The sequence below is a fragment of the Geospiza fortis genome, unplaced genomic scaffold, assembly GCF_000277835.1.
Source record: "Geospiza fortis unplaced genomic scaffold, GeoFor_1.0 scaffold167, whole genome shotgun sequence".
NCBI classification, from domain to species: Eukaryota; Metazoa; Chordata; class Aves; order Passeriformes; family Thraupidae; genus Geospiza; species Geospiza fortis.
Genome location: NW_005054355.1, coordinates 4,766,127 through 4,792,080, shown reverse-complemented (window position 1 = coordinate 4,792,080; position 25,954 = coordinate 4,766,127). Strand labels below are relative to the sequence as shown.

Below are 25,954 nucleotides of genomic sequence, written 5' to 3'. Positions count from 1 at the left end.
AGAAGTACCTGTCCTGCTTTTAGCCAGAACAGGCTGTTAATGGATAAGGAAGCATGTAAGCTTAAGAGGAGAGCATCTACAAGATGAAGGTCAAAAGCTCTGGACAGAAAATGTCAGCAAGTTGGTTTTTTTTTTGGAGGGGAAACTTGTTGCCCTCCAAAGTGCCTCTTACAACACAAAAGGATCCCGTCTCCTTAGTTTTTCTAATTACTTTTGCAGCTATGAGGAATGAAATGAAGCCAGTTTAAACATCAGGTTTCTACAAAGACTTTGTTTGATCCAAACCCACCAACTGTCTACATAAGCTTCTCGTTCTGCTGAGTACTTAAGAAACCTCTGGACCTTAAAAGCAGATCCTAAGGGACTGTGAGCACTACTGAAATGTTACCTCAGACTATACAAAGGTCCGAATAGCCCTCATTAACATTCACCTTTCCAGAGGCTGAATTCACAGCAGCTTTCCTCAGGTCTAGTCAGTGCCAACCAAAAACCCTACTAGTCTTACCAGTCTAGGTATTTCAGGTTTAAGTACAAGATCGTTAATAACTAAGAAAGCAGTACACTCCTGGGTTATTAATAAACAACACTTCCCCCTCCTGAATTGAGTGGAAGCTAACAGTAATGTACTCATTCACACTAGAACTGGTTCTACCCTGCTCTTGCTCAACTTGCTCTCGAGTTCCATGATCATTACTGGTAAACTAAATTGGCTCCTGTTCACAAAATCTCCATAACCCAAAATAACCATGATAACTTGATAGTATTCAGGCTGATGAACACTGATTCTTCCTCCCTGGTGGTCCCCAAGCAAAACACAGCCTGTGCTTTTCACACACCTTGCTGACTAAAAACCTAAATCAGAGGTTTCTTCAAAGTCCAAAGACTACCACACCCATACTAAATATAACCCATATATTTTACCACTTCTCTATTTATTAGCATTAGTATTTTTCTGCATTTACTTCTCAGCTCTATGGTTTGTATAAGCAGGGTTGGAAAATCTGTTAGCTTTATAATTAAGGCACAGCTTCTGCACAGAAGCACAATCACAATGCCCAACATTTCAGTCAGTGCTGGCCCACACTTCATACAATTCAGTCACCCTATAATGGGAATGAGTCACCCAGCAGGAACAGGAGGATGCATTACAAAATCACAGAGCCAGGCAGCATCCAGCCTTTGCTGATGTCAGAGCTTGTCACAGTTAATCCATCCACACAGCCAACCAGTGTGGTACATGCGCATAAAGAAGGATGGGTATGAATCCCTGTAGCTTAGGAATAAACCGCTTCAAAAATGGAGAATTCATCAGCTGCTATTTACTGGAAATCACTGCCTCTTCTACAAGCCAGTCAAGAGGCTGTGCATTCAGCTGAATCTTTCTATCTTTTTAAAAACATAAAAATAGAATTGACTTTGATTTATACAGCATCTTAATAAGCATCTCTGCTCTTTGAAATCAGCAGTGTTTGAGCTTCACCTTGCAAAGCAACTCACAAAATCCTTGCTGTGATCTGGCTGAAATTCACAGGCACAGAATTGCAAGCAAACAATGGATGTTTTCAAGCTGATGCTAATCACGGCCTATGATTTTCCATTTCTTACTCAGCCTGCTTTTGTGAGCATAGCCTCAGTCCTTCTTTCAGCAGTCAGCGTGCTGTGTGTGGGGGGAAGAGAGAGGCAGACAAAGCATCAAGAGCTCCCTGTGCCGAGGTGAGTTAGCCTCGGAAAATATTGTTAAGACTGTTGTGTCTCTTCTCCCCCCCACACCCTCTTCCCCTTTAAAATAAATTCCAGATGTAAAAGGGGAAACAGGCAGTAGAAGCAATTTAGGCAAAGGTATATGCTGTTTTAGTATCTGACCTCTCTAGACATGTGAACGTAGCCAATCAGATCACCTAGGCATGGACAATTCAGTGTCGAAAGACCTTGTGATCCCTTGTTCAGGTTTGCTATGTCCACATTCATTTGCAAAGGGAGCTATTAAATAATAAGGTGAAATAGTAGAAAATGCTTTTCAGCTGTTTCTTCACTACAAATTTAAAAGGTTTGCAAGTGACTGAAAGGTTCAGTCACTGTGTGTGAGCTGACTTCTAGAGGATACCTTTCTGATCGAGTTTGATGTATGAAACTGATTGATCAGTAAAATATTCACTGTGGTTTGATGCTGCCCTCAGTGATCAAACTCCAAATAAAGTCACCTGTAAGCAAAAGTTTTGAAACGAGGTGACAGGGAGACTTAATCAATAACGAAGCCTAGAGATGCACGAGGAAGAGAAAACATGACCAAATGCTAAAACTAGCTTACTTTAAGCAAATAACTGCTTTTCGCACTGTCAGGGAAACTTGTCACTGAACTTTTCTTCCCAAGCAGTGACAGAACAGCGCTCTGAATGCATCCAGCATTCTAATTCAAGTACACACAATACTGCATCTTCTGAAATAAGCTTCCATGGTACATCTTTGACTTCCTGTTTTCCTTTCACAGCTCTGCTGTTATCATCTCTTCATGATCACATCTTTATTTGCTGTTTATGCTCCATCTATTATTTCGCCTCCTAGCTGTACAAGAAAATACAGTCCAAAAGTATGTGATTTCAACTATATCATGGAAAATAGCTTATTTACTGTTGTGTAAATCGTAACATTGAGAGGGAATTATTGCCCTCCCTGCAACTAAATATGCAACCACAACCAAATTCAGTAGTGCTTTACCTAGTGTGCTCTTGCAAGCACTTTGCTTGCTTATGTACGTACTGTAACTGGACCTGAAATTTTGCATTAATGCACAATGTACTACTTTTACCCAGTATTTTAACTTTTTCCATTCTCAAAACCTTTTTCCACTTGTCAAGATGTGTACTAAGGAGCACATAAATGGACAAACAAACAGTCTAAGAAAAGAAAAACATGGAGGTAAATACTGAAGGTGTGAAGATTTGCAGCTAGATTTCTCAGCTGATGTACTTTTACAATCAAAACGACAGATAGCACACGGTGTCTGATGAAGTCCCGCAACTGCTGGATCCATTTTGCTTATCAGATGTAGTTTCAGGTGTGTCTTTCTCTATCAGTCCTTGATTTCCCACAGGCCACTTTATATCTAACTTGAATATGTCACTTGTTTGCAAAATGATACCAAGTTTATTTTATAACTTACTAGTGTTTAATAACTACTGATGGTGAAAAGGCACAATGAATATGCCTTCCATGTCTTGTTCTTAATCCTGAAGAATTTTTGTGATGAGTGGTTTCTGAGTACTTCAGAACTGACAACCAACCAGAGTAAGACAATCTGGAGAGTGCAGCTTTTTAAATGGCATGCCAGTGTCTGTTCTTCACTCCTGAATATAAAACATATTAAACCTCTTACAATTAAGCAGGTAAAACTAGCCAGTTGCATTTATAGATAGTTTTACATGAGACACAAACCTAAAAGTCTGTAAGTCTCTACAAACTGAGATAACTCTATTTTGAACCTGGGTTTGGCATTGCAATTTAGACTAGTGGTGTATTATTAAATACAGTATGGATAGGTCTTACATTCTATGATCTTCATGTTAATGTATTACACTTTTTCCTCCATTCCTCCCCCATCCTGAAAAACTTCCACTAATAGAAAAAATATCTCCCCTTTCAATATAAAGATGCACTACATTCTGTGTTTATGAAACATGAAAATTTACTTCACAATGTAGTAAGAAATCATCTATTTTCTTTGCACCCAGAAATTGCTTTTCAATATCCAGTTAAGATTACATACAATTTCAATGAATGGGCGAACAAGCTTCAGAAGTCCAGACAGACTATCCTTGCTACATTAAATCTGCCTCTATGATATACAAATATCAGTAGTAATATTCATCTTCATCAGTAGGCAGGCTCTAGTGCTACAATTCTGGCTGTCTGGGGATGAAACAAGAGTTTTTCTTAGAAGGCAGGAAAGCCCAGACATTTTACACTCAATGTCAGCTGATGTATGTAAATTCTTCCTATATATAGATAAGATTTATCAGCTAAACCCCCTTCATGATTTATTTCAATAAAAATGCTTTTTCAAAGGACAAATCTCAGTTAGTGACCATTGACAACTAAGCACTAAGTGTAAGGACAGTTCCACATACTTCGTAATCTCATTTAACACATTGAAAGTATTTTTTAATCTAATTGAAGTTAGTATATAAAACCCCTGAAAACCCCAGTTAAAAAGACTGTAAAAAGCTTTATCAGGACTGCAATTCTATTTGAACTCCACATAGTGTAACCAGCTGTATTACAGCAGAATAACAGAGATGAGTAAGAAGAGGTTACCGGCTTCTGTAATGTAATGATTTAAAGTTTATCTTTTATCTGTGATTACACTCTACAGGACAAAGATTTTTCAAGTGCTACTGTTTATTTATATTATCTCACTGCAAGCATTATGAGAGCAATACCCAATTGGAAAGGCCTGCACTATATTATGATACAATTTCTAATCTATTCTTACAGAAAGCTGTGATCCTGAGGTACTGTGCTACTGGGTGCTGATACAACAACGGTTGTGAACTACTGCGGCTACTTTGTACCTTTGGTAAGTGCTAATCCATTGGCTGTGTGTTTGTAGTGGAAAACAGAAAGGGGCCTGCATGCTGAATGACAGCCTTCCTCAATTTTGAATATACAAATCTGCATTGAATCTTGCAGATCTCAGTTTCTCCTCAAAACTGTACAACAGGAACTACAGATTTTTTCATTAAAAAAAAAAATCAGTAACATGACTCTCTGCATATATACACCATTTTCAGCTGCACCAGGCACTCATCACAGCTAGAGAAGGAATGTGGAGTGCAGTGCATAGTGGATTGGAAGGGAGTGGATGCTTACTTTCAGTGTGCCCATCTTTCCTATTAAAATGCAACCAAATGTGGGGTTTTTAGGCACATCACCTGCTTGCTACAATATAAAGGTAAATTACAGAGTAATTGAGGCTTGAGAGCATTTTAAACAATGCAGGCATTAGGCTTAAGAGTTTTTTTAATTCACTGAATTTCTGAACTTCCAACACTTGCACAGAAGGAAAACATGGCTATTACATTTGGACTATGTACTTTTGAAGATTTTATATTATTGACCGTGACCCAGTAAACAAACACTTTTAACTATGATTCTGAGATTAACTGTCTGTATGTGACTCATTTAGCACTAATTTTTTTAACAGTTAGGTTACTAGATATGAACTGTACGTAGCAATGCCATGATTTTTTCTGAGATCATCTGAAAATCCTCAAGAAAATGGGTCCAAAATGTCAAATATATTTTATGTTTTTCCATCATTTATTTCATAAATACTTTTGTTCAATTCTGCTTATAACCCTTCACCGTTTTTAAACCAATTGAAACTGTGCATCTGTTCATAAAGATAAATAGTAAGTCATACAAACAAAAATCACCTGTAGACACAAAATTAATGACCAATGATCATCATTCTTTTCTACTGTAGTCTCTATTCTTAGAGATAGGTGCTTCACTGTAGTACCACTTTTGGCTGTTTTTGTCAGTTACCACTGTTTCACTACTCAGCAGCTGACAAGGAAAGACAGCACTTTTAGAACTGAGTGTTAGTGTCAGCAGAATTCAACCAGGATGCCATGAGCAGCCCACTCAGAATTACTGCTGGACTGAAGCCTTGATTAATGACTTCATGTAATGCAGTGTGAACTCGCATCTCCATAATCCATTAATGAACCCTCTGCTGTCAGTATTTTTGTACAGTAAGTAAAACTGTTCATCATAAAACACAGTTCTGTCAAAACTATGTAATTTTCAAAATTTCTACAGACAGAATGAGAGATTGCTTCATTTTGTCCGTTTTTTCCCATGTGGAACTGTCCTGTCCAGAGACATTAGCCTCACTGGCACTATGCTGTACCAAAAAAATGTTCAGAATTATTATTTGAAGTTTCTTTCTTTTAGATTTAAAAAAGTGCTATTTTTAGGCTAGCTTGAGGCAAAACAAAGTTTAGCCAACTTCATATGGAAGGGGTCAAGTGATAATGATACAATAATATCCTCCTTTCTCTTAGGAGCCTGATATTGGGAAAAGCGCTGTTGGAGAGAAATGTAGAGGGGTCTCTGTCAAAAAAAATGTGAAATGGGCAAACCCCAATTATTCTGCAAATTACAAGATTGCAAATACCAGAAGTAACAGCGTTTCCAAATATTGGACAGGAGTTGAAAAGGAGAAAAAGTTTACTTAGGTACTGAAGCAGAAGGCACATGTGTTTTAGGAGGTCACTAGACAAGACAACTCTTGGTTCTAAGAATTAGATAATAAAATGGATGGAAGGATGAATATGGGAGACTTTAGTTTAAGTCACTTTATTTTTAATGAAGAAATACCTCAAGGCTAAAATTGAATTAATAGGAGCAGTGAAATCTTCTATTCTGTAGAGCACAAAACCAAAGAAACACACTATCTTTGTGACCAGTGTGCAAAATTTGTTATGCAGATAAGGTGTACTACTGCATCCCCTTTTTTCTAAGAGGTACTTTGGCAAAGGGGTTAAGTGATAGGAGCGGTTGACCTTCCATAACAAAGAAGCAAGCAACAGGATTTTGGTAAGAGTGAAATTACCTTCTTAAAATTTTGGATTTAGAACATCACAACTACTACCACCAAGTCTAAGCTCCTGGTAATAGCCAGTAATTTTAAGAATCCATGACCAGTTTAACATCACAGAAGTTCTATTTCTACTCCTCCCTTGCCAAAGTTTTGACTTTTAATTTACATATTTTTTATGTTTCCTTCTTACTTCTAAAGAGCAGCAAGGAACTTTTTGCACAGGGATAAAAGACAGTGTTGAAACCCAGCCCTCTCTGGTCATGACTGTGTGCCAACAACACAGTCTTTTTGTGACCTTTCAACTCCCATCTCAGATACTTACTGTATGCCAGCTCATGTTCTTCCTTGGCTGAGAAACAGACACATCTGCTCTTCCCTTAGCTTGAAGGCCAGCTGAATACAGTCCCTACAGGTCATGGCCTTGTGCCCAACCTGTTAATCCGCACTGCTTAGTAACCATTAAACATTACCTATAACCTTTGCCAAGGGGGGGGAGATGGATGTTAATTTATCACTTGGATAGGTCTGCACTTATACAAAGATTTAAGATAACTGAGAGGGAACTTGGTAATTTATATACCTCAAAAGAATGAGGTAGACTTTCAACAGAAGTCTATCTTTGTCCTTCTGATCTGCCTACATTATGAAGTCTTTGGTTTACACAGAAGCAAAAAGTACTGTGATCTGAATGTGCTGACATGTAGAAAAAGAACTCTGACCCCCAGTTCTCCCATCCTATGCATTGAGCAGAACAGGACTTACTCCAGCCTGCAAAGGACACAAATCTCAATCAAGACAGAAGTTCTATTCATACACCTTGAACATGTAAAATCAAAAGCTAATGCTACATGAGGATGCATAAACCAGATTAAATCTCAGAAGGGAAGCAGCTTCAAAGGTCAGAGATGTGCTAGCTTGAACTCAGCACAATTTTTGGATCAGTGCTAGTTAATTAATAATCTTATGCATTATTTAAACTCAAATCCTCAGCTAGCGATACATATATATCCAGCTTTACAAAGTGATACAAGTGACAACACACTACCAAACACCAAGCTCAAGATTCCATAAATACCCATTCCTACCCTGAGGAATATTTAGCTAATAATTATCCTTTATGCAAAGAGAGCGATGTCTGGCTGAAGACTTCCATTCATTCCAACGTGCAAAAACAGAGCTGGTACATTCCCGTCAAAAAGTTATCCAGGTAAGAGATTTGTCTCCCTTCCAGTGCCTCTGAATTCAGGTTAACTTGTTCTTTGCCTGTTTTCAAAGGTGAAAAACTACCTCTTTTCACTTACTTTGCTTGCGCTGTCAGATTTTTTTTGTTTATTATTATGTTGTTGTTCATAAATATTGCTTATAAGGTTGACACTGGACAAAAGTTTGTAAAACATTTGGTCAACTGTAAATGGCACAGCAATTATCTTTCCTGCAACCCTCATCCAAGAGTTCAACTATTTGGTTAGTTTTTATTTCTACTTAAGAAAATGGCATATACTAGGCTTATCTTTGCTTCTCAAAGTACTACATTGATATTGAAACTGAGAGCATTTTTTCAGTGCTTCAGTACAAAAAGTGTTTCCAAAATAATGTCCTTATTGCCTGTAGTAAACACAAGATGCCACAAAAAAACAACAGGAAAAACCATGAGAATGGACTACCAATTTGGTTTTCTCTGCGACAGCCTAGTAAGGCTAAACAATATCCAGCAAAACCACAGGGCAGAACACAGAGCTTAGTATTTAACTTCATGAATGATGACCAGGGTCTTGTAAAGCTATCTTGAAAGACTTCTTTTATTTTAAATAACAGACTTTCACTTTGAAACAGCTACTTTCCCAGAAGTAAGAAATCTGATTTTTAGGAATGTTTTTTGAATCCACAGGAAATGCCTTTTTAGTGGTCATTCCAGAAGAATAATGCTGTCTTACTTCAAAAGCATGTCAATAGTTAGATCAGCAATTTCTTGAATCCTTCCACAAAAACTGTCTCTGCAGAACAAGTGAAACTACTTGACCATGTATCTGCATGAATGATTATTCCCAGAGATGATCTTGATGGGACAGCCATCACAACAGGTGCTGGCCAACTGCATGAGTTCCACTGTAGCCTTCTCATCTGCTCTGGGATTGTTACCTGTCAGCGGCTGTCACCTTACTCACTGGGATATGGAACTGAGAATTCTTGGGAAAACAAGACTTGAATCACAGCTGCTGGTCAATGCAGACACTTAACAAAGAGCCTAACTTGCCTGGAAAGTCCTAAATCAATTTACAGTTGAAAACAGAAATTGTGAATTGGAGATTTTAATTAGAAATACACAAATCTGAAAGATTCTCAGAATAAATCTCCCCTTAGTATGGCAGTTTAATTTGTAGAGGACATGATCTGGCTTTCCTGACATGTAGAGACCACTAAGCTGGAATGCTATTTCCTCCTTCACGTTTAAATTAGTGTAACATTGAAACTCAAGACAAAAATGCTTTGAAGTAATAATATTTTACCCCTATATAGTGAAAAAACTAACTAAACCTAACAAGTTTCATATGATTCTCCTACAAGGCTCTGTGCCTGTAGTCTGACAGCTTGCTGGGTCAGAGTATAAATAAATGGTTTTCATTGCTGGCACCATAAGTCTGCTTAAGTCTGCTTCCAAGTACATCTTAGTTCTAAAGATGAAAATACAATAGCTTATGTAAGACAGAGAGAAACATTCCTCTCACTTGTTCTGTTTTAGTACCTGATGACTTCTAAAACTTTAAGGTTATGTTGACATATCTAAGCAACCCTGCAGAACAAAAGATTAATAAATCAAAGCAATAGGTGCTAAAGCAGTATTGTCTTCTATTATAGGCAGCTCAGGAGACTTTATTTCAGACTAGTCAGTTCTCACAAACTAAATGTATTCCTCACATCTGTTCAAGTATGTCCAAAGCACCAATTGCTGGCTTAGGTTTTTATGCCACCATAAAGTGTCAAAGTGCACTGGGGCATAGTTTCTAGGTGCCGTCCTCTGAAAAAAAATCCAGTTTGCAAGAATAACACACCCCTGTACATTAAATTTACACACCATAAATGAGCCTAACCAAGGAGCTTCTTCAAAATCGTGTCATTGCTCAAAATCAGAACAGTAATGCAATCATAGCCATTAGAGCCAAGAAAGGTTTCTATGAGACAGAAAAGGTTTCTGATATGAAAGATGAACATTCGCAACTTAACACCCGTGTTTCCAATCAAATGTTTGACTGACTGATGTCTCTCATGTTTTTCAGTGAGTTATGCAACAAACAAATACAAAACCCACCCTAACCACATCCATTTTTAGTGGATTTTTCATAGTTCAAACATGGAGAAAACAGCAAACATCACTTGGCTTAAACTCTTTAAATGGCTCTATCCCAACTTACACTTGGAATCACTATTTCAGTAAGTGAGCAATTATAATATAGAGCTGTGATACCATCTGACTTCAGTTCCAAATAAAGCATTTAAAGCATCTCAGCATAGGGAGACAGGCTCACTGTCGCTACTCCTTCCTAGGCTTTATAGAGATATAGCTTCAGATTTTTTGGTGGACAATCCAGGATGAGGAGGCAAAAGGATGCAAAAGAATTAAGTTTTTAGGGGTTGTGCTGTTTCACAAAGAACAAGTTACCCATTTAGAACGGTTATACATGTAGCAGGAGAAACTGCCTGCCAAAGAAGCTGCAAAGAGAAATCCCACATGAACATCCTGTGACAATTGTTTCTTCCCCTGCAGAGAGATTTTGTCAGGTCACAGGCATGATGAAAAGACAGGAAGAAAGGCGGGACTAAGGCCAGTTGGAAAGTTAGCAGTTTGTTTGGCTTAAATGGTTCTTTCCCTTGTTTTTATTTTTCACAAAATAATTTGAGTCAACGCATTTAACCTGAAAGAATGAGTGGTTCAGAGAAGGCTCTGCTTAATTGCTTTTTGCTCATATGGTCAAGGGAAACTTGAAAAAACTTCACTGTGAAGATTCCAAACATAAAGTACAATTTAAAATAACCGAGACTACTTTCTGTTGTAATTATATGAATGTTACACATATACATGAATGTGCACACAAGTCAACTTTCACTTGTTTAAACAGTTGTTCCAACACCGAAGTCAAGTGCAAGAAACTAACGTTTTATGCTATGTGCTGCTTCATCTGTGAGCCCTGTTAAGTATAGCTGTTCCAGCAAATGATGACTTGAATAAAATGCAAACATTATGTTCTGTGGAGCTCTGGAGGAAGAAAAGGAGGAATACTGGGTTTCCATTTCTTAGTGTGGCCTAAACTGAAAATGGGTCATTTGATGAACCAGTAAAGGAATTCACCTACTGACCCCCCTTGGGCTCCTGCACACTGCTGAAGTATTACCACTTTGGAAGAATGGCGCTGGATCTCAGTGCCCGAATCAGAAGGCTGGAGTCTGTCATGTGCACAACAGCAGACAGATCTCCTGCTCTCCATTCTGTCTTTGGAGATGGCAAGAACATTGGAATCTGCAAGCTCCGCTAGGCTGCATAAGTGTACAGGGTATAGCACACATCTGCAGTGGAATCACGCTTCCTTCAAGTGCAGCAATGAGTTACAGGCATCATAGCCTGACAATTATTGGATTACACAGCTGAAAAATGGGTTGCTGATAACAATGCCCCTGCCCTTATTTGGTGTGGCTTTGCTGCATTCTAAAAGCCACAAGGAAACTTTAAACATTAACAGCTTCTGGATACCAATCTAGGTTGAGAGCTGACTGCTTAACAGCTACCACGTTCATTTGACATTGAATCTGAAAGCATAATAACTGAAAACAGAATAAACAGTTACTTACAGGAAGGAAGCCTTTATTTTCAGAAAAAAAAAATTGAAGAAAATTACTTACTGTCAGCTTGAACACAGAGGATACATAGTTTACTGTAATATCTTTTTTTTTTTTTTTTTTTTTTTTTGCAGGTGGAGGAGGCTTGGGTTTTTTTTACAAAAAGCCAAGCACAAGATCTCTTAATAGATTTCCAAAGAAATTGTGCTCAAATCATCTTATTTAATAAAAATCAAAAAATCACTATTATCCCTCAGGGAGCTACTCAAGCAATACACACCTCTGAATTGTAAAGGGTTTTTTTTTGTAAATATCAAATTACTTCCAGGTAAATTGTATGAGATTAGAGAAAGGCAGACAGCAACTATGTAATTAAATATATGAGCCTAGTGTACAGAAGCTGATGCAATCTTTTTTATGTAGCCTATAAAAAGCACTCATTGGATATTTAACTGCCCACTAGCTTTTAAGTATGTCAAGCAAGGGCACAATACTTATTTCCTGACTGGCTGAATTCACTTGGCTGTAAGAAGTGAGTGGCATTTAAATAAGTACTTGCTGTCCTGAAGCACAACCGTGTCATTCTCCAAACTAATTTAGGTAAGACAGGAAGTATTGGGATTTTGCCTTTTAAAATTCAGTGTCTTTATTACACTTGCTAGCATTCTGTATCTGGTAAACTTTATTCATATGCTCTTAAGTACTTCACCTGGTGTTGCAATTTCATTTATCTTTTCTGTCACCTTTGCATTCAAACAAAGACTAGATCAAACCTATTTTCCTGTCCAAGCAGATCTTGGCTAGCATAACTGTGCAGTACATTAAGGTCTAAAGTAAACTTAGCATTGATAAAGAACGGACATGGATCTTTATAAATAATTATATTAAATTGTAATTAGTGTTCCCTTATGATGGAAATAAACTTATAAATAAATGTATACAATGGGAGCTAAAATGGGTTTAATTAGGATGGATAAAACTCTACTAATTTTTAAACATATGTTTAGACTGCTATGTAGGTTCTTTTCAACTTGGACAATCAGTCCACACATTTCCAGCAAGAATCTCTACTCTGCCTTTTACCAAGTTATAAATTACCTATAACACCTGAAAATCCTGCTTTGAATTGTTATTAAACTTTGCATAGCCTTAGAAATCATGCTGTATCATTTATCTATATGCTGTATCATAATACCTGGGAACTTGTTTAAAATTTCTGCTCTAGTTACATATATATAATAATCTTCTTAGTATTTTCAATCTGGTGGCAAAACATAATTATTAAAGTCTTGAAAAGTATTTCTAAGTAGGATAGACAAAAGACTTTCTAATAAGCCACTCTCAGTTAGGACTGCTCCAGACAAAAGCTTACAGCCTATTGCTAATCTGTTCTTTTGCTTTTCTATTATGTTTCCAGTTGGACTCATTAATGCTTTTTCTAAATTCAGAATTCTATATCTTAACAGGCTATTACCTAACATCAACAAATCATAATGTTCTTCTTAACAACAAAAAACCCCATTAAATTTACTGAGAATTCTGTCAGTAGCATCTAAACTATGTATTAATTGTTTAAACCACTAAAATGTACCAACAGAATACTGTGCCAATAAGTTTACTTCAAGTTTTATGAAACTGATGGGTACAGAGTCTGTCTCTAAACATCAAAAGAGGAAAGAAACAGCTTTCACTTGTAAGTGAAGACAAGCTTTGACTCTATGGTAATGTCACTCCTGGCACCAAATAGCTCTGATGCAGAGATCCTGGCTGTCAATGACACTGGGAGAGGCTGAGCATAGAGAAGGTCTGTTTTCCTTAAAATTCTGCATACTGCTGTATTGGGACATACTATCTTCATCTAGATCAGTACAAGGCACTCCTTATTTCCCACTACTCTCATATGGGCATCCTCACACGGAAGTCTCTTCTTTCTCCCTACTGCTAACCAGAAAAGATTGGCATAGCCTGTTTAACATTTTCCATCTGTGTGTTCCTATTTTATTTTTCTAGCTATGTAAGTTAGGACACTTGCATGTTTTGCCTCTTAGTCATGTTCCCACCTACCCCAAAATTACTTATCAATGCACTAAGCTAATTTCAATTTAATTTGACAATTGAGTAAAAATGCAGAAGTCAAGTTTGATGAAAACAGTTGTGTCCATTGAGGCAAGAGACATCAAAAGCCCCCCATCAGGGGAATACAAATCATCCCAGCCATCACATACTAGAAAACAATCAGGAGAACCATAGGAAACACTGATGTGTTTGTTCTGCTGTACACATAATTATTTGTTGTATCTCATTACTAGTATAGTTACCAAAGCTGGGTAACTATGGGTTTAAACCTGAAAATAATAACACGTAGCACTCTTCCAACATGGTAACGTCATGGTGCTTGCTCTGTATGTTACCAGTGTGGTGGTATTTGTGAGGAGGCATTTATTACCAGGAGCTGCACATCGAAACAATATACAATTCAACAAGTTAATGTTATGTAGCAGCTACAACGAGTCTGTCAATTGTTTATGTACATATCTTTTGTGTTAGACTAAACTGCTGCTCTCCAGAAAACTTTGTTTTACAGGTCCTACCAAGAACATTTTTCTCTTCTGCACTGATGACAACTGCAGCGACAGATCATACCCCATGAGAGTTACTAATCAATGATTACAAGATGTACTCACTGTACAAAAACACTATGACCCACCTCACTAGCACATGTTTATTTCACACCATCAAGTCCTACTTCTGGTCACAAAGACCTTTATGATAGAACATTTAAAACAGATGATGGAAATCTTTCTCATAACAAAAAATGGCTAATTTAACTCCATTTTTCTTTATTAGAACAAACTGGATTCAATTCAAAGTACTCCTTAATGTGTGCAAGAAAGGGCAGATTTATTTCTTAGCCTTATGTGTCACCTGTGAGAGTGTTTTTGTTGGGATGATGCTTCCTTAAAAGCAAAATCAGGGGACAAACTTTTAGTGTTAAGTGACTGTGTTAAAAACCTTCACACATTGCAACCTGACAGAGGTTTTCTTCACTTAGCAGGAACACATTAAATGAAGTAAGCACTGGGAAAATGGAAAGACAACTTGAGGCTACCAGAATGGAAAACAACACCTCATCCTGCTTTCTCATGGAAAGAAAGACTCGTGTCAAGATTAACAGGAAAGAAACCATGGTAGCTAAGCTGAGAAAGAGCTGCTCTTGCACACCACAAAAGCTGAAGAACTTTCTTATGGACTTCTTTCCTGTTTTGCGATGGCTTCCCAAGTACCGATGCAGAGAGTACATTTGGGGGGATATTATGTCTGGATTAGTGATTGGGATAATTTTAGTGCCTCAAGCAATTGCATACTCACTGCTGGCAGGTCTGAAGCCCATTTATAGCCTTTACACATCCTTCTTTGCCAACATCATCTATTTCTTAATGGGCACATCCCGTCACGTCTCAGTTGGCATTTTCAGCTTGATAAGCTTAATGGTGGGACAAGTTGTGGACCGAGAACTTGTCTTGGCTGGGTTTGACTTAAATGATGATGCCCCACCAGCCTCAGGTGACGGCTCTCTGCAGAATGACAACAGCCTTGACATTCATGGCTGGAGTGTATCAGGTAAGTGGTTGCTGACACCCAGAGGCAAGGTATGAACTTCCTAGTTTTTTTCATGACCTAAGCTTTGGCTTGACTGTCTTTCAATGAGATACATCATCAGTTCATTCAAATGTACCTTGGGCTGTTTTCTCCAGGAAGCCTAATGGTAGGCAACTCAGAGACAGCATGAGGGAGGCAGTTTTCTTAGTTGCTAGCAAACACAGGTAAAACAAGAGTCTTCTGAAGACCATCAACATTGTTTTGATACTCTTCTGCTTCTTGGCCTTTCTTGGCCTTGTTGCTTTCATGGGACAGTGAGGCCCAGTACAGATATAGGAAATTCCCAGGTAGCTGTGTACTTAAAAATGAAGAAATCACTTTTTCTCTAGATATTTTAATAGCGGTGTATACCTACTCAACTACTTCTACAGGTTCAGAATGAGCAGCTCAGTTTTTCAGTAGGGGGTGCTGTGTTCCACCAAACTGGTGTCCAAAAGATAATTCAAAGAAAGGACAAGAGGAGAAATACACTGACTAACCCACTTTTCAGACAATGGCTGTGCTGGACTCCTTGACACTTGTCAACAAGGATATCAAGAGAGCACAGAAGGAAGCATCATGAACATACTTCATGATTAACTCTGTGTGTGTATGTATGTATCTATGTATATATATGATTGCAGAAAGAACTAGCTATCTTCCAGCTGTAGTAAGAAATTTCAGGCCACATATATGAACAAAAAAATGCCCCTGTGAAGCTGTACTTTCCAAAACCATCTAAGAAGAATCAACTAGTTAAGGACAGAATCGTGGAGTTTATGAGCTGTTCTGACACTTCTGATCTTAGGCATGCAACAAGGGCCATCTGCACTCCATTTTCCCTTCTGTCCAAAGGGCTAAAATTAAAAGCTGTTTAATGCAAAAGCTAAAGTAGGGATCTGATTTGTTGTCAATCAAGTTTTTTTTACAAGGAAAAGGCCATACGTGTTAATTTTATTTGCTTTAAGACAGAAAAAAGGAAAATTGGCTTTGGTATAACAGAAATATTTTGGACCCACTGTTCTTTTGCATGGGGAATATAAATCAGGCAAGCCACTTCAGTGGAATCATTTCAGACAAATGTTTGATTGACCACCCTGTCTCAAACTCCTCATTCACCTTTTGGGTTTGCAGCACTCCACAACAGTAAAAGGAATCACATTTTAAAAGCAGACTGGAAACAAAAAAGGGTAATTCCTGTTTCAAGAATGAAATAGCCAAACACTATTGGCCTCCAGCTATCTCTCCCCCATCTGTACCTAATTATTTGCAGCAATGGTTACAGCTCACGGTTTGGTTTTTTTTCTTCTTCTGTTTCCTCAGGTTCTAATGGGGATCTTCCGTCTAGGTTTCGTATCTATGTACCTATCTGAGTCCGTACTAGATGGCTTTGCAACTGGTGCTTCCTTAACCATTTTAACAGCTCAAGTGAAGTATCTCATTGGAATAAAAATTCCACGCAGCCAAGGGCATGGGATGCTCGTTATTACCTGGATTAACATTTTCCGGAACATTTCTCAGGCCAACCTTTGTGATGTCATCACAAGTGCCATTTGTATTGTGGTGCTGGTCACTGCTAAGGAAATCGGAGATCGGTATAAGCATAAACTGAAATTTCCTCTTCCCACGGAGCTGGTAGTTATTGTTGTGGCAACACTGGTGTCACACTATGGTAAGTTAAATGAAGTGTATGCATCCAGTGTTTCTGGAGCTATTCCAACAGGATTTATCCCTCCAAAGGTACCAGAGTTCAACTTAATGCTCAGAGTTGCTCTAGATGCTTTGCCTCTTGCCATAGTCAGCTTTGTCTTCACTGTATCCCTTTCTGAAATGTTTGCAAAGAAATATGCTTACACCATCCGAGCCAATCAGGAAATGTTTGCTGTGGGGTTCTGCAACATCATTCCTTCCTTCTTCCACTCTTTTGCAACCAGTGCAGCTTTGGCAAAAACACTTGTCAAAACATCTACAGGCTGCCAAACTCAAATCTCTGGAGTAATTAGTGCAATGGTGGTTTTGCTGGTGCTGCTCTTCCTGGCACCTCTCTTCTACTCCTTGCAGAAGTGTGTCTTGGCTTGTATTATCATTGTGAGCCTTCGGGGAGCCCTGAGGAAGTTCCGAGATGTGCCAGCACGGTACTATGTGAATAAGGTGGACACACTTGTTTGGGTAGTTACCATGTCTGCCTCTGCCTTGGTCAGCACAGAAATAGGGCTGTTGGTTGGCATTGTTTTCTCCATGTTATGCATCATTGTTCGGACCCAGCGGCCACGGACAGCCCTGCTTGGTCAGATTCAAGACACAAGCTTTTATGAGGATGACTTAGAATATGAAAATCTCTCTACTGTTCCAAAGGTCAAAATATTTCGCTTTGAGGCCCCACTTTACTATGCAAATAGAAACTACTTCCTAAAGTCTCTGTACAGATTGACCAATTTAGATCCTAACCTAGAAGCTGCTCGAAGGAAGAAATACGAGAAGAAGGAAAAGCGGCATCTGAAAAAGGGAAATCACAAAACTGCTAATGGACTGGGTATTGGAGAAACCACTTTGCAACTAGTTCCTAAGCAAATTGATTTCCAAGCCCTTGTTGTTGATTGCTCTTCCATCTCATTTTTGGACACCACTGGAGTTAATACCTTGAAGGAAATCCTGAAAGACTACAAGAATTTAAACATTTCTGTTCTCCTGGCTTGCTGCAATCCCTCAGTGATAGACTCTCTGAAAAGAGGGGGTTACTTCGGAAAGGATTTTGGATGTATGCAGGAAATGCTGTTCTACAGTATACATAATGCCGTGCTGTTTGCAAAAGACCAAAAGCTTCCAGCAGACTGCTCAGTTTAACCCTATGTCTTCCTTGATGATTCGCCACAAAGTGACAGATAGAGAGGGGTAGTTTGTAACTATCAGACACACAGTTGGCTGCATAAAGCCATTCCCCCCAAAGAGTTCCACTTTATGTCATATGCTACAAAGGGCAGTCACTGGGGACGCAGTCCAGGACAAGCATGGAAAGGTTAGACCACCACCTTCACTTTAAAATCCAGAAAATGGTTGAGATTGACTTGCATCATACCATGATCCTTTGTGACCCAACATGGATGTCAGGGGACTTTTGTGGTGGAAGGCCTGCCCAGTGCTGCTCTCCCAGTGATTAAATGGCTGGTTTGTGTTAAGAAGGCTAAGCCACCTCCATCAAAATGCAATCAATACAGCATTCTGGATACATCATTGTTTAAACTGTGGCTTGCAAGGCCCTACTCCTTCCAGTCATTCCAGGTGTACTCCTAGACAAGTCCCCACTGTTTGCATAAAAAAAATGTATAAAATATTGTGGCATGTAGAATATCTCTCCTCCTTGATCACACACGCTTAATAGCATAATCTGCCACAGGAGAAGAAACTATGATCCATCACAGGTTCCTCTCAAAATGACCATTTTCAAAAACTGTTGGCTTTGGAGTTACAGGAGTCATCTGTTCTATTGGATTAAATCTGTCATAATTAGTTACTAAAGGCTGTGATACCCCTAATCATGCTGGAAGAAATATGACTCTGATGCGCAAATTTGTAACTAGTAAAAGGATAAACAGCATTAAGAAAAATGAATGGCTTTAACTGGCAGCTACCTAGCTAGTCGTACCATCCTGTAAAATAAGTTGCCTCTGGTGGGCAGATGCAACTATAATTCAGGGATACAAAAGGACCATCAAACATAAAACCTCACAGTTGTGATGCAGCACGTCCCTATCTTCCTACAAATGCCTGCCTGGATTCAAAGAAAAACAGGAGAAAATAAGGGTAGGGTGGGAAGGTAAATCTGCAAGTTTTCTTGAAGGGGATTGATGGATCAGTCAGAACTGCCTGGCTGGTCTTCTCTGATGCAATGCTAATGAAGTATTACAAGTAACATACATGGGTCAAGTAAACAGAGTAATGCTTTGCAACTTGTGTATCCCTCTATGTTGAAAAACTTTCACCACTGTTTTTACATATTACAGATGTTGTGGGGGTTTTGTTTGCTTGGTGTTTTTTTCCTATCATATTAATCTTTGACTTGAGGTCTACTAGATCATGTTTTCTGAGGCTGGTTACTTTCTATAATAATTTGCATTGACTGCTGTTCATTATGCTTTAGTCATCAGTTGTATTGTTGTATATACAGGCTCTCTCTTCACAAATAAGAACAGATTTGGATTTCCATTGTAAGACAGCATGCAGTGTTCTGGCCCATGGCATGGGCAGAATATTCTGTTTCATATTCAAGTTTATAATTACCTGCACAAAAGGTAAGACAGCTGTGCTCACTCTCTCTCCTTTTACATGTCAGGCTCACACACCACCAAGCATGGAAGGAAATTCTATCACAGCTGTGCCTCTCAAAACTAACAGACTCTAGAAATAGGTTCCATATATACAGAAACCATTTCTTTGCCATCCCATTTAAAAAAAAAAAAAGTCAAGTCAACACATCATATGACTTACTTCAATTGTTTAGGTCACTGAATGAAAGAAAAGTCAAACTGAGGTTCTCTAGGTGCTCCAGAGCCTGTCTGGCTCTCAGAAACAAGTATTTTCTTAGAGGAAAAGCAGTGCACTTCCAAAAGACCAAAAATATCTTCACAAGGACTATGACTAGCATAGTATCAAGTTATTCAATGCTGGTGCTTTCACACACTCATTGCGTAGGAAGCCTATCAGCTGCACGCTGTTAGTACTGCTAAAGCTGCAAAACCTCACAGAAACATCTGACACGAGATTAAAGGACTGACCATCAGCAATATTTTCCTGTCATAAAACAATCCACATTGTTATTTAAATAGCTGACTTGGTATGATTAGCTTCTTTCTGTTCTAAAAGGAAGTGAGCAGGGCCCAAGGACAAAAACTGCTTATTATCTGCTCTTGTTTGTAACCATTCTTTGATCAGGGAATACGTCTTTTAAGGTCCTGTTTGGGCCTAACAAGGCAAATGGGTTGATAAGAATTATCAACAGACAGTATCAATATAGACACTCTTAGGACACTGTGCTGTCCTAACAAGCTGTCATTGGAAGTCAAATAAAACATCCTACCAACCTACACTTTTTCTAGCTTTATGGATCCAGCTACCAACATGGAACACAAAGAAAAAAAAAATGCAAATATACCCTTAACTCTAGATTAATCTCATTTTAAAAGAACAAAAAAAAAAAAAAAAAAAAAGAAATTCCAGGGGAAGGTGTATCCTTGCAAGAGTCTCTGGAGAATAATGCAGAGGATAAGAAAGTAACAGTGTGAAGTCTCTTTTTCACCACATTTAAGTTGGTACCAAAGGATACCTAAGTAAAGAAACTTCACTACACATAAGAGGAAAGGTAAACTTTAGAATTTATATATGAAAAAGAAACTATTGGTCAGAAGAAACTGTAAGAACAATTTCCTGGTTTGGTTTTACGGGCAGAGCTGGCTCACAATCAACTGTGTTGGACAAACAAAGCATGGAAACAGCCTCAGTGCTATGCTGTAGGGATTCTGGCAGACTGTGAATTATTTCTAAGGAGTATGTAAAAGGTAACTAAAAAAAGCAAGCCTTTTTCTGGTACATCTATGTTTGCTATACTGAGTTATACTAAGATTAAAGATATGAAGATTGAAAATTAACAAAAACTACTGATTCTCTTCTCTCCTAATTTACCAGAAATTAGCTACCATGTCTTGGAGAGGAGCTGGGGATAGGCAGGTAATTCCAACTAGGTTAATACTAATATTGAAATAAAAACTGTTATATGCCTTTTAAGAAATGTTATATGCTTAATGTAGGTTGACTGTATTTTTGTTCACTGTGATGCCTTGTGATTTACTACGTATCATGTATCCAATAGATTGTAGTAACTGCTACATAAAAATGGGAAAGGATTCTTATTGTGGACTCTGTGTGTGTCCCTTGGAACTGGGCAAAGAGCCGGAGTCTTCAGCTCAAAGTGTCCTGTCTTGTTGACTGGTGAAGCATGGCCGGAATGTGTGGTCTAGGTGTCAAAATAGCTGTATTTACTGGCACTAGTAACCAACAACTTGGGAACTGTCCAGTCCATGAAAGACATCCTGGATTTCCCCACAATCATGAACATTCCTGTGTCACAAGACCAAGACCAAGAGACAAATGTGTGCTACTGGCTGGAAAATAAAACTAGGAGTTCTTCAAAAACAGTTTGCCTTGTGGTATCCTTTCAAAAGTGGCGAAATAATGGGCTGACTCCAAATAAAGACAAATATGAAGAGGGAGGGCTTGCTGTACTAGAAAAAATTAAAATAAAGGGATGCACTTGGTATTGGGGGAGTAAAAAACCTAATGAGAAAGACCATTACAGAAGTGAGAAGGGGCAGGTGGCAGTCTTTTATTTAAGCACATCTATTTCTTGGCAGAAACATTTATGGCACCTTTTTTACAGATGGTGGCAGCTGTGAAGAAAAGCAAAGCCTCTATCTGCTAGACTTCCACAGAGGTCCTCTGTTTTTCCTAAGGGCTCTTCTTCAGTCAAGTGCCCACCTCTACATTCCAAGGAGTGTTCTCTACTCATCAACCCCATGATATAAGACAATTCTGCACTCAGATGGTTGCACTCAAAGCCTCTTTCCACCCTTCTAGAAATCACTGGTTCAGGAAAAGATTTACACATGCACAAAATTAAGCATCAGCACTGAACTTCTCTGCTCAGAATTGCATTTCTGCTCCTGTTGGTTTTTTGAGTCCCAATGTTTGTCTGCAGGCTCTATGCCCCTTCCCCCTCCAAACGTACTGACATTTAGTCCACTAGTTGTCCTCCCACAACTCACATGTGTTCTTGTCCCTGACAAATGAACATTTTTCTGTAAAATGAGAAGTTTTAGCTTGGTTCTAAACAGTAGCAGTTTCTATATTCTACATGTCAAAGGTGGGCTAAAGATTGAGGCTGGTAGGGTAGAACCCTACCTTTGAGACACTAAAGCTTTTTTGGAGACTTCTTGATTCATTGCTATGTTTCCACAGTCCGAGAATTTCAATTGTGTCAAGATTGTATCATACTTTTTTTAAAAGGCTTAGTGTTTCAGTCCCCACAAAGGCTGAGCAGAATCCATGACAGATGCATTCCTCTCCCTCAGCCAAGTGGAACACCCAATTCAACACAATGGCACAGCTAAGAGGGGCTGCCAGAAAGGATTCTGGGCTCCAAGTGTAGATGTGGCTACTTTCTTTCCACAGGTACTCATCGTTTTTTTTTTTACGTGAATTGGTTACAGAAACCTGAAAGACCCAATCCACCTCCCAGGAGAAATCTCTAAGACAGGGACTCCTTAAGCCGTGAGCAGGGATGGCTGTCCTTCATACTGGTTCACTCCAAGAGTACATATTCCACAGTCCAGTGAAAGAGGGAGACACACACACACGAAAAGGTGTTTAGTGGAAACTTCAAGAGGGAAAGAAGAGAGTGAGGAGCTCTGTTACCTGCTACACTCACCAATGAATTGACAGACAGAGGCCACCCTGGGGTACTGATGCAATGCTTACCTGTGTGCAGGACTTATGACCACCTTTATAAAAAGCTGACATACACAAGCACACCCTAATATCGAGAAAGAAAAATTCTGCTCCTAACGCACACTTTGAAACTTCCTACTCCTCTGCTCACATGCCATTTTCAGCATCTGAGCTCTCCTTCCCTGTTGCTTCCCCAAAGCAGTAAATTCCCATTCTTCTGTGTCTGGGACAGTAGATGCAACAATAATGAGGACTGTAAATGTGCTCAGCTCAGCAAGAGTCTGGGCCAGGCAGAACTCTTAAGAGCTATTACAATTTTTCATGGAGTTTTTATGGTTTGTCTTTCTTCATAGACCAATTGCTCCTGCTCTAGGCATCTGGCTATTTGGCTGTTCCCACTAGGCATCTTCATATGAATTTGTTCAAGCTGAGTTTAAAGGGGCTTGAAATGAATTCCAAGTGTTCTCCTAAAGTCTGACATATACTTCCCTAAAACTAAAAATGCCATTTTGTATATAAAACCTTTTGGATAGGGTATTAACTGATATTACCCAAATCCAGCCAGTTTTAATTCTCACTACCTGTCAATTAATGCAGTGCACATGTGGCTTCAGGAGGCAAAAAGTAACTTTTAAAATAGGCAGAAGGGTTAGTGGCAGCTTTCATTTGGACCTCTCAGTAAGTTAGGCATGTATCAACCTTTGTTGGACTTTTTTACTGTATCACACCTCCTACATTAAAGGACTAAAATGTAAGCCATCTTTCTAATCCCTCAGATTCTCAGTAGAAACTGTGTCTTTCTTCATCTCTTAAAATTCCAGAATTATTCCCATCTGTTGGAACTTAGCTGACTTCCACAGAAGCAAAGACATGCCCAGATTGCAATTCGGCTAAGATAAACATCAAAGTGAGTGCCTGTTGGACCCTTTAATGTGTCACATTTTCCTAGACTTCGACTTGAGGTGTATGCTTACCTAAGAGCAACTAATTCCAGTAACCAGTGAATCCGAACTTGTTCAATGCCACCATGTGGAACAGAAGAAATGTAGGCAAGGTTCAGCTCTTGGTCATTGCTCAGGTCAAACAGGTCAGCACGGCTGTGAGGTAAAGGAGGGCTTCAGAAAAAGATGGACAGAAAAGAAACACATTGAAATATTAAATAGCAGCTCCACTGGGCATGCAAAGATTCCTATGCTACATCCGTACATCACCTGCATGTTCCTACATGACATGAGGAGCACTGCCTAACATGAGACGAAAGCAAAACGGAGTTGCAGGTTATTTGGGGCCAACTGGCTATACACATTGTTTGGCAAAGAATACAACCTGGGTGCATCCAGCACCATGCTCAAAGGAAAACTGTCGCAGTCATGGCTGCACAGACAGCAGCCTCAGGCAACATGGCCAGAGGAAACCATACAGTGACAGTTGCCTTGTCTCTGAGGAACTAATCATAAAGGAGCTCACTGTCTTTAAGGCTTTACAGTGGAAGTCAGACGTGCTGACGTCTGACGCAAGAAAAATATGGGCTTGACCTTCTTGATGAAGCTCATGCAGTGACATAAATTCTTTCTCTGCTGTGGATGCTACTACACTTTTTTGAAACAAAATTAGATGCTCAGAGCCTTCATATTCTTCAGCCATGTTCAGCTAACCCTTAAGCATTAGAAAGCACAGGAGTGCGCAGTTTGAGGCTTCTATGTTTGATTCTGCAAGAAGTTTAACAGGCTCAGGGCTATACAGCAACAATCATATCAACTTGACTTTGATAATCTACTTATTCCACTGAAATTAACATTACACTGTGGCAAATTTCTGTTATTCCAATCTCCACACATAAATACTGCAAGATGGAGATCTCAACCCCACCCTTCACAAGTCAGCAACTCAGATTGCTGCATGGTTCACTGAGTCTGGGCATCCTTAGGGACTTTCATTAAGCCTCCTCATATTGTGCACATTCTGAATGATAAAGCATTTTTATGACAAGAAGGATAAAACAACACTGTCCCTCAGGCTTGGTAAAATACATCCATGTGTCTTCACACTGCAGCAAGAGATGACATGTGCTCTAACTACATGCTATATACAAACTGTTTAAGTCAAAAACTCTTGTAGTCTATGCCTTGCCTGTTGTAGTCTGTCTCGTATGACATTGACCAGACTTGTACTGACTGTAACTCTGCTAGGAAGAGTCACTTAAGTCATCCCTGCCTACTCTGTACCCATCCATATAATCATCCCGCCACCAAGGGCACTGCTGAATGAATCTCTCACTGCTGAATGAATCTCCTACTGCCTAACTGTCTGTGTACAAAGGAAGAAACGCCTGACCCACCTGGACAAGAACTTGACACAACAGAGATGCTGCTGATCTATTACCACATCTCCCGCAAACTTACCTGAAAGTTCAAGTCTTTACACAAACCACATCCATTTAAAATGCTTATTACAAATCAGCCAGTATATACGTGAGTCCCTCTCTGCAGTTTCACCAGCATACAAGGCACTTAAAAACCATCTCTGTAAGATAGTTTGAAGTCACACAAGTGATACTGAGAAATTACCAGTTCCATTTTACTAAAAATATATCAGCCATTTGGATCTTTTTAATTGTTCCAGTAAATAAGAACAACATTAACTATCAGATTCTGATGGAGTGCTTTACTACTACTTCGAAATTCAAACTGACTTCCAATCAATAGTGGCAAAGACAATTATTTTTGCTTAGTCCATGTTGAATAAACATTCTGAAATTCACACCCCGTTAGAGAGAAATCTTGCAGAAACTGTGATGGGATACAAAAGAAAGCTGACAGAACGGTGGGTTCTGTTAGCGGTGCTTTCAGCATCTGTCCTTTCCTGTTCTGAGTGCAAAGTGCCCATCTAAAAGAACTTCAAGCCTTGCTCCCAGGTTTTCTCAGCTGTTGATCCACAGCTGGACACTTGCCCAGAAAAGAAGCTTTAGTAGCTGGAACTCACTTGTGCCACTGCATGAGCTTTCAAGGGATTTTCAGAAATACTAGTGTTGGCCAGATATTATAAAAGAGTAACTGCTGACCCATGGACAGCCTCTGCCTCTGCTACTGCTACTCTGTCTTTCCTTCACGTCTTTCATGTTTGCAGCTCTCCAAAGTTTTTTACACAATTAAAACCATGAGTGCTTCATTGGCTGCAGTTTAAATGAGATAAACATACTATTTTTAAGGCAGATTTTCATTAATGTTTCCTAATATTAGGGAAAAAAATTTAAAACAAAACAAAAAAAAAAAAAAAAAAAAAAAAAAAAAAAAAACAAAACAGAAAAGAAACAATGAAAGAAGAAAAAATCCTGAAAGCCCAAACATTTCTCTTCATCAGAATGTATTTTAGGTCCTGTTCTGT

The 25,954-nt window shown here is 38.9% G+C and overlaps 2 protein-coding genes across 2 annotated transcripts in view; one reads left to right on the top strand and one right to left on the bottom strand.

Annotated features, from left to right (window-relative positions):
- IDUA (alpha-L-iduronidase) overlaps window positions 1-23,686 on the bottom strand; it is a 42,631-nt gene extending 18,945 nt beyond the window's left edge. Inside the window, exon 1 of the mRNA XM_031059054.1 lies at window positions 23,545-23,686. The gene's annotated coding sequence lies outside the window, so the exon portion shown is untranslated. The remainder of the gene's footprint in view (window positions 1-23,544) is intronic.
- SLC26A1 (solute carrier family 26 member 1) lies at window positions 14,514-18,528 on the top strand. The gene is given in 3 exon segments (XM_005423594.2): window positions 14,514-15,011; window positions 15,013-15,055; window positions 16,397-18,528. Coding segments are annotated over 3 exon segments (2,055 nt in total). The 5' UTR covers window positions 14,514-14,520; the 3' UTR covers window positions 17,918-18,528.
- Window positions 23,687-25,954: the final 2,268 nt, after the last annotated feature.